This window comes from Carcharhinus amblyrhynchos, chromosome 13 (assembly GCF_965287045.1).
Source record: "Carcharhinus amblyrhynchos chromosome 13, sCarAmb.v2.hapA, whole genome shotgun sequence".
Classification (NCBI taxonomy): domain Eukaryota; kingdom Metazoa; phylum Chordata; class Chondrichthyes; order Carcharhiniformes; family Carcharhinidae; genus Carcharhinus; species Carcharhinus amblyrhynchos.
In genome coordinates this window covers 14,639,609-14,652,335 of record NC_137336.1, presented here as the reverse complement: position 1 = coordinate 14,652,335, position 12,727 = coordinate 14,639,609, and the positions used below count along the sequence as shown (strand labels likewise).

At 43.0% G+C, this 12,727-nt stretch overlaps 1 protein-coding gene across 3 annotated transcripts in view; it reads left to right on the top strand.

The window, feature by feature from the left end:
• Positions 1-494: 494 nt before the first annotated feature.
• rbm27 (RNA binding motif protein 27) overlaps positions 495-12,727 on the top strand; it is a 125,420-nt gene continuing 113,187 nt past the window's right edge. For 2 of the 3 annotated variants that reach the window (XM_080201317.1, XM_080201318.1), the window contains exon 1: positions 495-1,068. In XM_080201317.1, the coding sequence (XP_080057443.1) occupies positions 1,010-1,068 (59 nt within the window). In that variant the 5' untranslated portion in view covers positions 495-1,009. The remainder of the gene's footprint in view (positions 1,069-12,727) is intronic. The other variant, XM_080201316.1, reaches the window with a different exon arrangement.

Sequence of the window (12,727 nt, the reverse complement as noted above, 5' to 3'; positions counted from 1 at the left end):
CCTGGTGTTGTGAGACTTCTTACAGTGTTCTTGTTGTCAGAACCTGCTGAGATTTTTCCAGCACTTTCTGTTTCAGATTCCAGCCTGGGCAGTATTTCCCTTTGATCTTCCTCCCTCTGGGTAGCTGCAGTGCTGGTGTCCGGTTGCTAGGATACTGCAGGGGGCGGGGGTCAGGGCAGGTGTAATCTCGAGATATTTCAGCGAAGGGGGCGGGGCCTTCGTCAGCTGTCCGTCAAAGGCCGCCTGATCACGTGATGATGTGACCGCGGGCCTGAGGTTAACATGGGGTAATATTTGGTCACATTGACAGGTCTCGGCCCTTCAGCCAATGTTGTTTTTTTCACCCCCGTCATTACGAAAAGTGCGTTTGTTATGTGGGTCGCGAGGCCGCCAGTCAGCACGGCTGGTCCCGCCCCAGACTGTGCGGCTGTCCAATGGGGAGGTGGCGCTGTCAGTCCGCTACGCTCTGATTGGACAATCCCGCTGTCCATCAAACAGTGCTTGTCTGCACGACGTTTTCAGGTTTGATTGAGCAGTGCGGCATAATCTCCCCTTTCTTCATCCTCTCGGCCTGAAGTCAACGGTTTTTTTTGGGGGGGGAAGTGGGGCGTGGAGTGTTGATCTGTTAAAAAAAAATTTTTCCATCTTCACCTTTCAATTTTTTTTATAAAAAAAGTGAGTGACGGGGAAAGGGAACCGACATTTGGGGACCGATCGATTGCTCTCCTCTCCGCCAGGCCGTTGAGTGCAACCTAACTTGGCTGGCGTCGCTGGTCACCGCCCCCCTTGGCCCAGCCCCAACCTCCTGATTGGCGTGTCCTCCGTGGAGCCGCTCCGGGATTGGTCGGCCGGCCTGTCAATCAGAGCCGCGGGCGGGTTTGGTAGCACGGTGCGGCGCGGCCTTGGGGCTCTGGCTTGTTGTCATGTTGCTCGTGGACTTTCACTGAGAGGGCCTGACATTCTGATGGTGCACTAGCAGGAAGGGGACTGGGCCAGAGACCGCAAGAAGATGATCATTGAGAACCTGGACGCTTTCAGATCTTGGTTGTCAAGGGCGCTGGACCCCATGTGAGTGTTATTCCGCTCTTTCGTATGTGCTGGGCGCTTTGGAGAGAGGGTTTCTTTTTTAATCTTCATTTTGGGGGGGTAGGGGGGCGGAGACTCCTCACTTTACGGGCCTGCGGGCTGCCACATGAGCCAGGCTTGCAAGGCCACACGCTGAGGCTGCTGCTCTCTTGTCACCCGTTTTAAAAGCAATCTAATCCATCAGGCGGACTGTGGGGTTTCTTTTGAGACATGTTAACTCATTGGAAACACCTACTCCTCCTCGCTGTTACACACTGATCTTGTATTTTGTGGGGGGGGTAATCATCTACTTGTTAAACGATAACAGAAAAGTCGTCACTTGCTCTCGAATTTGTAGCCTGCTTGTGACGATGGAAGCGAGGAAATTTACTGAACTGCAAGATTTAATTTGAAGACGCTGATTGTCTTTCAGCTATATTGACTAGTATGTTTTTTTTTAGTCTTAAAACTCTTAGCGTACTTTTTTGGAGGATTTTCTTTAAGTGCAGTATCCTCGCTGTAATTATCGCATATTTAGTGGGAGAGAAAATTTTAAGAAGTTATACTTTTTGAAGAAGAAAAATTAATTTATTTTCAAAACTTTATGTATAAAAAAATGTATTCTATAGTTGGTTGACCAATGATAGGTTATATTAGTCAATGTCAACATTGCCAATCTTCAATAATCATTAATATTTTTGGTCAGTCATTGAGTGGAATGTGAACTCCTGTAAAAACATGTATTTTGCAACTCGTGTCACTAAAACAGATTATCTGGGCATTTATCTTATTGTTGGTTGTGGGAGGTTGATGTGTCCAAATTGGCTGCTGTATCTCCATATTCACAAGTACTTAATTGGCTATAAAGTGTTTTAGGATGTTCTGAAGTTGTAAAAATACTATGCAGATGAAAATTCTTATTCTTTTCATTTAAGTAGTCCATTTAAGCTAAAATTAAAAAATGATACTTGAAGGCGTTTTATATGTTGGAATGTACATGTTGGAATTTATATGTTGGAATTTCAAAGCATTTCTCCACACTTCAAATTGTTCAAATTAGAACCTGAAAAGCGGTCAGTTCATAATTTTGTTTCTACTTTGACAATGGGAATTTAAAGGTAAACAGTTTTAAAAATATATGGTGCTGAAGGTGGCGTTTTGGCTCATCACATGCCTGCTGTCTGAAAATATTTAACTAATTTAATTCCACCCTTCAGCTCTTGCTCTGTGGTCCTGTAGGTTACAGCAATTTAAATGCATATCTGACTGTTCTTTAAATGTGAAAAGGGTATCTACCTGTACCAGCCTTTCAGCCAATGGCATCCAGATTGTCCCCACCTCATGGATGAAAAGTGCCTCCTGAACACTTCATTAATTTTTCTAGTAATTATGTGTCCCTCAGTTATTGACCTACCTGGGTCCCTCATAATTGTATACATCTCAATTAAATCGCTGCACAGTCCCCTCGGTTGCAGAAGAAGGCCTAGAGATACCTTCTACTCTTCACATTTACTTCACCAAAGAGCTGGCTGTGTTTGCTTACAGTAATTACTTGTGATCTTGAAGGAAAGAGGGCATCTTGAACACATCCACCAAATCAAGGGCATCATTATATTCATTTTTGTGAACTGATGTAATGCTCTGATCACAAAACAATCCATCATCAAAGTTGGTATGAATCATGCCACTGTCGATTCAGGAGTGTATGCTAAATGAAAGACTTTTGAGTTGCATTAGAAGCTTAATCTGTTCACCAGTGTCTTTACTTGGTCTAACCTACACAGCAATGTGGTTGACTCTTAAGCACTCTCTAAAATTGTCTTAACAAACCATTCAGTTCGAGGGTAATCAGGAATGGGCAATCAATGCTGGCCCAGCCAATGACATCCACATCCCCTAAAGGAATAAAAAAAACTAGTTCATAATTTTCTGCAACTAGTTTTCCATTTTGTTGGAAGAATGTTATTAACTGGAAAGAGTAACATTACTGCTGAGCCATTAAAAAAAGTAATATCCCATACTGCATTATTCTAGGCAACTAATCCACATAATCTGTGCAAGCCACAATTTCAATTCAGTAACTTCCTTTTGCTGTGGGACCGCATTCTTAGTTTTCAAAATGTAATCTTGTTAGACTAAAATCTAATACATAAACTCGTGTCAACATGGAATTTGTGATCTATGAATCCGTGTGATCTGAATATTTATGTGTTCTGTGCTTGGACTTCTAAATCAGTGTATTAAAGATACTCTTAGCCTTAGTTTTACTAAATTGTTGCCTTTTTATCAAAAGAATGGACAGTGGGAGGTGGGACCAGAACAAACTGGAAAGATTATATCTGGGCAGGACTGGGACTGATGCCCTGGACAGAGTATTTGTTAGAATGGTGGAACCTATGGAAGGAGTCAGAGGAGGGGGAATTAAGGATAACAACGAAAGACAGTAAGGGGAAATCAGAGAAATCAAGCGCCAGAATCAAATTGAGCCGCAGTGGAAGATAGTGGGAATGGGACAAGTAATGTTAAAAAGCCACGCCTCAAGGTTTTGTGCCTTAATGTGTGGAGTATGCGCAATAAAGTGGATGAACTAATTGTGTAAATAGATGTAAACTGGTATGATATAGTTGGGATTACAGAGACATGGCTGCAGGGTGACCAGGAATGGGAGCTAACCATCCAGGGGAATTGAGCATTTAGGAAGGACAGACAAAAGGAAAAGGTGTTGAGGCATTGCTGGTTAAAGAAGAAAAAAAAATAGTGCACTAGTGAGGAAAGAAATTAGCTTCAATGATGTGGAATCAGTATGGGTAGAGCTGAGTTATGCTAAGGGGCAAAATATGTTCGCGGGGTTGTATGTAGACCCAAACTGTCATGGTGTGTTGGGAATGGCATTAAATAGGACATTAAAGATGCGCACAATAAAGAAACTTCTGTAATCATGGGTGACTTTAATCCACATTTGAATTTGGCAAATCAAATTAGTCACAATATTGTAGAGGAGGAATTCCTGGAGTGTGTATGGGATGGTTTTCTGGACCAAAACGTTGAGGAGCCAGATGGAGAACAGGCCACCCTCAACTGGCTATTGTCCGATGAGAAAGAAATAATTTGCAATCTAGTTGCGCGAGACCCATTGAAAATGAGTGATCATAATATGATAAAATTCTTCATTGAGACTTGAGTCCTGAATCTAAACAAAGAGAACTAAGATGTTATGAGGTTACAGTGGATCGAGAAACGTGACATAAAGGGATGACAGTGGATAGGCAAGGGCAAACATTCAGAAAGTCATTCCTGTCTGGCGCAAAGTTAAGTGTAATGACAACTGAACAACCAGGAACACGACAGACGGTTACCTGCAGATCCGACCAAAGAACACATCCGCCAACTCAACAGACAGATCAAGACCTTTGATCTAGACCATCCTCCTTGCTTTCATCCCACCCTCCTTGTACTCCCTGCATTGGAGATTTCTACTGCCTCCCGAAGATGCACAAGGCCAATACACCCAGCCATCCCATTGTATCAGGCATTGGGACCCTGTGTGAGAACCTCTCCGGCTACGTCGAGGGCATCCTGAAAGCCATTGTACAAAGAACCCCCAGCTTCTATCGTGACACTATGGACTTCCTACAGAAACTCAGCTCACATGAAGCAGTTGAATCAGGAGCACTCCTCGCCACAATGGATGTCTTGGCACTCTACACCAGCATCCCCCACGACAATGGCATTGCTGCAACTGCCTCAGTACTCAACGCTGATAACTGCCCATCTCCAGATACAATTCTACAACTCATCCGCTTCATCTTGGACCACAATGTCTTCACCTTCAACAACCAGTTCTTCATCCAGATACGTGGAACAGCTATGGGGACCAAATTCGCACCTCAATATGCCAACATCTTTCTGCACAGGTTCAAATAAGACTTCTTCACCGCACAGGACTTTCAACCAGATATATTGATGACATTTTCTTCCTTTGGACTCATGGCGAAAATCGTTGAAACAACTATATGCTGACATCAACAAATTCCATGCATCCTCCACGACGATGGCATTGCTGCAACTCCCTCGGTACTCAACACCGACAACTACCAGTTTCCAGATAACATCTCCACATCATGACTACCATCAGACTTGCCATGGACTACTCTCTGGAATCGGTTGCATTCTTGGATACGTGCATTTCCATCAAGGACGATCACCTCAGCAGGTCACTTTACTGCAAGCCCACGGATAACCTCACGATGCTCCATTTCTCCAGCTTCCACCCTAAACACATTAAAGAAGTCATCCTCTACTGACAAGCCCTCTGTATACACAGGATCTGCTCAGATGAGGAGGATTGCAACGGACACCTACAGATGCTGAAAAATGTCCTCATAAGAGCAGGATATGGCGTTTGACTCATCGGTCAACAGTTCTGACGTGCCACAGCAAAAAACCGCGTCGACATCCCCAGAAGACAAACACGGGACATGGTAGACGGAGTACCCTTCGTCGTCCAGTACTTCCCCGGAGCTGAGAAGCTACAGCATCTTCTCCGGAGCCTTCAACATGTCATTGATGAAGATGAACATCTCGCCAAGCCCATCCCCACTTCTTGCCTTCAAACAGACCATTGTCTGCAGCAAACTACCCAGCCTTCAGGAGAACAGTGACCACAACATCACACAACTTTCCCACAGCAACCTCTGCAAGACATGCCAGATCATTGACACGGATGCCATCATCTCATGTGAGAACACCATCCACCAGGTACACGGTACGTACTCTTGTGACTCGGCCAACATTGTCGATCTGATACGCTGCAGGAAAGGATTCCCAAGGCATGGTACGTCGGGGAGACAATGCAGAATCTACAGCAACGAATGAATGAACACCGCTCAACAATCACCAGGCAGGGGTATTCGTTTCCAGCTGGGGGACAGTTCAGCAGTCATGGGCATTCAGCCTCTGATCTTCAGGTAAACGTTCCCAAGGTGACATTCATGACACACGACAACGCAGAATCACTGAGCAGAAACTGATGGCCAAGTTCCACATGTGAGGAATGGAAGTTTAGAAGATAGAAGTTTAGAACATAGAGTTTAGAAGAATGAGGGGAGATCTCATTGAGACTTATAAGATGATGAATGGGATGGATAGGATAGAGGTGCAGAGACTTTTCCCGCTCAGAAAGGATAGTAGGACTAGGGGGCACAGCCTCAAGATAAAGGGGGGGTGGTTTAGAACAGAGTTGAGGAGGAACTTCTTCACTCAAAGGGTGGTGAATCTCTGGAATTCTCTGCCCGTTGAAGTGGTGGAGGCTACCTCGCTAAATATTTTTAAGAAGCGGGTTGATGGGTTTTTGATAAGAGAGGGGATTAAGGGTTATGGGGAGAGGGCGGGAATGTGGAACTGAGCCACGACAGATCAGCCATGATCTTATTGAATGGCAGGGCAGGCTCGAAGGGCTAGTTGGCCTACTCCTGCTCCTATTTCTTATGTTCTTATGGCCTGAATCGGGATCTTGGGTTCATGTCACACTATCTGTAACCCCCATGACTTGCCTGGGCCTGCAAAATCTCACTAACTGTGCTGGCTGGAGACAATATACATCTCTTTAACCTGTGCTTAACCCGCTCTCCATTCACATTGTCTGTACCTTTTTAAAACTTGATTATCTGTAAAGACTTGCATTCCAACCATTATCTTGTAAATTGAGTTTGTGTCTGTAGATGTCCTGTTTATGAACACAAGTCCTCGCTGACCTGAAGGAGCTTGAGGCTCCAAAAATCAGTGCTGCCAAATAAACCTGTTGGACCTTAACCTGGTGTTGTGCGACTTCTTACTATGCAAAATTAAAACAGGAAAGGTGGCCAAACCGTGACTAACAAGGGTGTATTACTACCTCTAATTTCCCAAGAAAGAGGCATATAATTGGCCAGAAAAAAAAGCTGAGAATTGGGAAAAGTTTAGAATTCAGCAGAGGAGGACCAAGGGATTAAGAAGGGGAACGTAGAGTATGGGAGTAAGCTTGTAGGAAACTGACTATAAAATTTTCTATCAGTGTGTGAAGAGAGAAAGATTGGTGAAGGCAGATGTTGGTCTCTTAGAGTTAGAAACAGGAGAATTTATAATGGGAACAAAAAATGGCTGACCAATTAAATAAATAATTCCCCTTTGGGCAAAGGGGAATCAAAGCATATGGGATCAGGCTAACGAGCTGGATGATCATCCATGATAATGAGTGGTGGAACAGGCTCGAAGGGCCACACGGCCTATTATTACTATTTTCTGTTTGTCAACCTAAAGGTATTTTAACAAGAAAATGTTGGAAATCGTGTCTTCCAGAGGTGAAGATATCAAATCCCATCGTGTCAAGTTGTGAATAAATAAGATGATTTCTGAGTTTGCACCAAAAAGATAGAATGCTGTGAAAATAAAATGAATTGTGGACTAGTTTAAAATGGAACAAATAAAATATTGATTTCATATGTGGAATACCTTTTCATTATTTAAATATGCTGAACAGATGAAAATGTTTAAACAAAATGACCAAGCAATTAAAACTTTTGATTGCAAAAATTCTATGACTTTTTATGTTTTACTTTAAAAAGTTACTGTATGTGATTGCATAGTGTATACCTGTTGTACTGAGCTCTATGGACCAGCTGAAGGGTGATCATTTCCTTACATCAGCAAAAAGTCATGATGATTATTGCCATAGTTGACCTCAATTGATGTGCAAATTATGAAAAATTCTGATTGCTGCTTAGTCACCTCCACTGCAAAGTGCATGTTTAGATAAATTAGGTGAGGACACAAACGGATGCCGGCTGCCTATCTTGGTGAGCAGCCGACTGATATTCTGTTTTGACTTGGATACAAAGGATGGAGAAGTTGATGGGGCACAGTGCGATTGCTGATACCTATGGAACAGCACTCTCACATGGGGGAAATGGAGAACAATATTGATAATTGTTAAATGGTAAATTGTATATAGAAATATTTCTTGCAGGCTAGAAAATTGAATTTTTTTGTCTCTTGCTTTTCATAGTTATGTGCTACCTAAATAACCACTGACTTGGTCTTCTTATCATTTAACTCATCTTGGAAGCTGTTTAAGCTAACAGTGCAAACCAAAGTTTGGTATTCCCTGGACCGTATAATTTAGTTCAGCAAAATCTCTTCAACGGTTCTGTATGTGCAAATAATCAATTACCCTCCTGAGTGTATTTTGATGAACCTCATTTTATATTAAAAAAAAAGGTCTTGCTGCAACTGCACAGGGATTGGTGAGACCACATCTTGAGTACTGCATACAGTTTTGGTCTCCTAATTTCAGGGGGATACACTGTACTTGCATTGGAGGCATTTTGGAGAAGGTTTCCCAGGTTGATTCATGGGATGAAGAGGTTTTAATGTTTATTTATTAGTTAGAAGTAGGCTTACATTAACCCTGTGTAATGAAGTTACTGTGAAAATCACCTAGTTGCCACACTCCGGCGCCTGTTCGGGTATACTGAGGGAGAATTTAGCATGGCCAATCTACCTTATCTGCACAACCTTGGATGGAAGGAGGAAACCGGATTAGCTGGAGGAAACCCATGCAGACACGGGGAAATCGTGCAGACTCCACACAGAAGTGACCTGAGCTGGGAATCGAACCCGGGTGTCTGGCGCTATGAAGCGGCAGTGCTAACTACTATGCCACCATGCTGCCGTTGTTTTTAAAGGAAAATTTGAACACTTTGGGCCTGTACTCTTTGAAGTTTCAAAGAATTAAAGCTGATCTAAGATTTTGATGTTTCCTCTCATAAGAGAATTCAAGTATGCAGTTTCCCATTTAAGAAGGATTAATTTCTTCTGAGAGTGGTTAGTCTTTGGAGTTCGGTTCCCCAGAAAGCAGTGGATTGCATTTATTCAAGGCTGAGTTGGACGTATTTTCGTTCTACAAGGGAGTCGAGGATTATGAAGGACTGCCAGGAGAAGTGAGTTGAAGCCATGATCCGATCTGCCAGGAGGGTGGCATGGTGGCACAATGGTTAACGCTGCTGCCTTATGGTGTGAGGAACTTGGGTTCGATTCCTGGTTTGGAACACTTTGCAGAGCCTACACGTTCACCCCTTGTCTGCATGGGCTTCCTCCAGGTGCCCCAGTTTCCTCCCACAAGTCCAAAAGACCTGCTAGGCGCATCGCTCTTGCTAATTCCTCTGAGTGTACCCGAACAGGCACCGAAGTGTGGCGACTCGGGGATTTTCACAGTAACTTCATTGCAGTGTTCATGTAAGCCTACTTGAAACAGTAGTAAACTAAACTTTAAACTTTAATATTATTGACTGAGTGGAGCAGGTTCTAGGGGCTTAGCGATCTAGTCTTGCCCTATTTCTTATGTTATGATTAATGTTTTTGTTATATTGTAATGCAAAATTTGAAGAAATTATAGGGTTTGAGGCCATGTAGTAGTTTCTTTTGTTGGATTATTGAGTTAGAAGTTTGGATATTAACCCAGAAGCTTGGACTAATAATCTCAAGACTGCAAGAAACTACAAAAGTTTATGAATGTAGCCCAATCCATCATGGAGACCAGCCTCCCATCCACTGCGTCAGAAAAGCAGCCAGCATAATTAAAGCTCCCACACATCCTGGGCATACTCCCATCTTCTTTCGTCAGGAAAAAGATACAAAAGTCTGAGGTCATATATCAACTGACTCAACAACACTTTGTTCCCTGCTGCCATCAGACTTTTGAATGGCCCTACCTTATATTAAGTTGATCTTTCTCTACAGCCTAGTTATGACTGTAACACTACATTCTGCATTCTCTCTTTTCCTTCTCTATACGGTATGCTTTGTCTGTATAGCGTACAAAAAATAATACTTCTCACTGTATACTAATATGTGACAAATCAAACCAAATCAAGATGTCAGTTCAAATCCAACCATTGCAGCTTGAGAATTTGAAATTGGCTTTAGAAAAGCAAATCTGGGAATAAGACAAATCTATAGAAGTGACCATGAAGATGCTGGTTTATTGTAAAAATGCAGCTAGCAAAGGAAACCTTTATGATGAGCAAAATACTGTGGATGCTGGAATCTGAAACAACAACAGAGGATGCTGGAAAAACTTAGCAGGACAAGTAATATCTCTAAGGGTCAGAAGGACTCGACCTTAACTCTTTTCTCTCCTTAGAGGTGCTGTGAGACACCCTGAGTTTTTCCAGCATTCTTGTTCCTGTTCTTGTTTCAGAAATATTTTACGAAGTGGCCTAGTGACCACCCAATTGTATCAAACCCCTTGTAGCAACTCAAAGAATTTGTCGCGACCTTCATGAGGTTAGGAGGGATGAACAGTGATGGCAACTATATCATTGAAAATGGATTTAGGGGAAGCTGCGCCTAGCTTCACGAGGTACAGAATTATTTCATGAAATCACAGCACAGAAAGAGGTCTGTTTTGGCTCTATAGTAAAGCTACCCAATTAATCTTTTTTTTTCCAGACCCCTGTAAATGTTTTGCTTTCATATATTTATCCAGTTGTTTTCTAAATGTTAGTATTGCATCTTATTCCACTACCCTTTCAAGCATCACACTCCTGAACACAGCAACTTAAAAAAAAAAGTTTTCCCACGTTGCTCTTTCTTTTTAGAACAGAATAGAATCCTCCCAGTGCAGAAGAAGGCCATTTGGCCCATCAATCCTTCTAGTCCCCCTGACATTAAGGGATAACTTTTTGTTGAGCATGGCTAATCAATTTAACCTGCACATCTTTGGACTGTGGGAGGAAACCGGAGCAGACATGGAGAGAACGTGCAAACTCTACACAGATAGTGGCCCGAGGCCAGAATTAAACCTGGGTCCCTGGTGGTGTGAGGCAGCAGTGCAAACCACTGTCACTGTGCCACCCCCATTCTGTGATCTCTGGTTATCAACTTTTCAGCCCATTTAATAGGAATGGCCATAAACACACACTGGAAAATAGTGTATTTTCTTGTTTCTGTTAGCATTACACCAGTTGGACCTGTAGAGCTGGTGTTGAGCAGTTAAATTCCACAATCAGAATTACTTAAGGGAAGGACAATAATTTATCAAGAAAAACGTTATCATTAACTCTTCAAGCAAATATTATAGAACGTTTGAAGTATTGGTGAATGAAACCCAAATATTTTGTTGCAATGCAGAACAAATTACTGTGGTGGTGCTGACTGCGATGTTACGTAAACCTTGAATTCATGGGGGGATGGTGGGGTGGCAGAAGGAGCTGGATTCAGTACTGGATCTTGATTCAGCAATTTTTTTTATTTGAAAGTGTGGAAATGAAACTTGTATTTAGAAAGTAAATTAGCAGAAGTATTCCCTGGTTCGTTGCTTATCTTGTGTTCCTAAATCCAGTCATTGGCATGAAAGCAGTGGCATAGTGATGTTGTTTATCAGTAATGCTCTGGGGACCTGGGTTTGAATCCTGCCATGCAGGTGGTGAAATTAGTAATCAATAAAATTGTTGAATTACAGGTCTAATGGTGACCATGAACCACCGTCCTGTCTAGTTCAACTGATGTCCTTTAGGTAAGGAAATCTGTCAAACTTATCTGGTTTGGCCGACATCTGACTCCAGATCCACAGCAATAGATTGTACATGCTCTCAGCAGTGGACAATAAATGCCAACCCAGCCAGCCAGCAAAGCCCACATAGAATTATACAATGCAGAAGGAAGCCATTTGGCAAATAGTCTGTACCAACAAAAATTCCACCCAGACTCTATTCCCATAACCCCATGCATTTATCCTAGCTAGTTCCCCTGACGCTAAGGGCAATTTAGCATGGCCATTCAACCCAACTTGCATATCTTTGGACTGTGGGAGGAAACCAGAGCACCTGGAGGAAACCCACACAGATGTGGGGAGAACATGCAAATTTCACATCCCGTGAACAAAAAAAAACTTTAAAGCAGAGCAGGAAAATTCGAAGGCAAGTCACCTCAAATTGCACTTTTGGGGTGCTTGTAATTAATATTGGTCTTCAAAGTGGGTGTTGTCCTTTTTATTTAGAGAAGAACTTGGTATTGAAGAATTGTATTGAAGAGGCGACGGTGCAGAGGGACCTCGGGGTCCTTGTGCATGAGTCGCAAAAACCCAGCCTGCAGGTGCAGCAGGTGGTCAGGAAGGCGAATGGGATGCTGGCCTTCATAGCGAAGGGGATTGAATATAAAAGTAGGGAGGTCTTGCTGCAGCTGTATAGGGCATTGGTGAGGCCGCAGCTGGAGTACTGTGTGCAGTTTTGGGCGCCGCACCTGCGCAAAGATATTTTGGCCTTGGAGGGAGTGCAGAGGAGGTTTACTAGGCTGATACCGGAGTTGAGGGGGTTGAGCTATGAGGAGAGGCTGAATAAACTAGGCTTGTACTTGTTGGAGTTTAGAAGAATGAGGGGAGATCTCATTGAGACGTATAAGATGATGAATGGGATTGATAGGATAGAGGTGGAGAGACTCTTCCCGCTCAAAAAAGACAGTAGGACTAGGGGGCACAGCCTCAAGATAAAGGGGGGGCGTTTTAGAACGGAGTTGAGGAGGAACTTCTTCACTCAAAGGGTGGTGAATCTCTGGAATTCTCTACCCGTTGAAGTGGTGGAGGCTGCCTCGCTAAATATTTTCAAGAAGCGGGTTGAAGGGTTTTTGA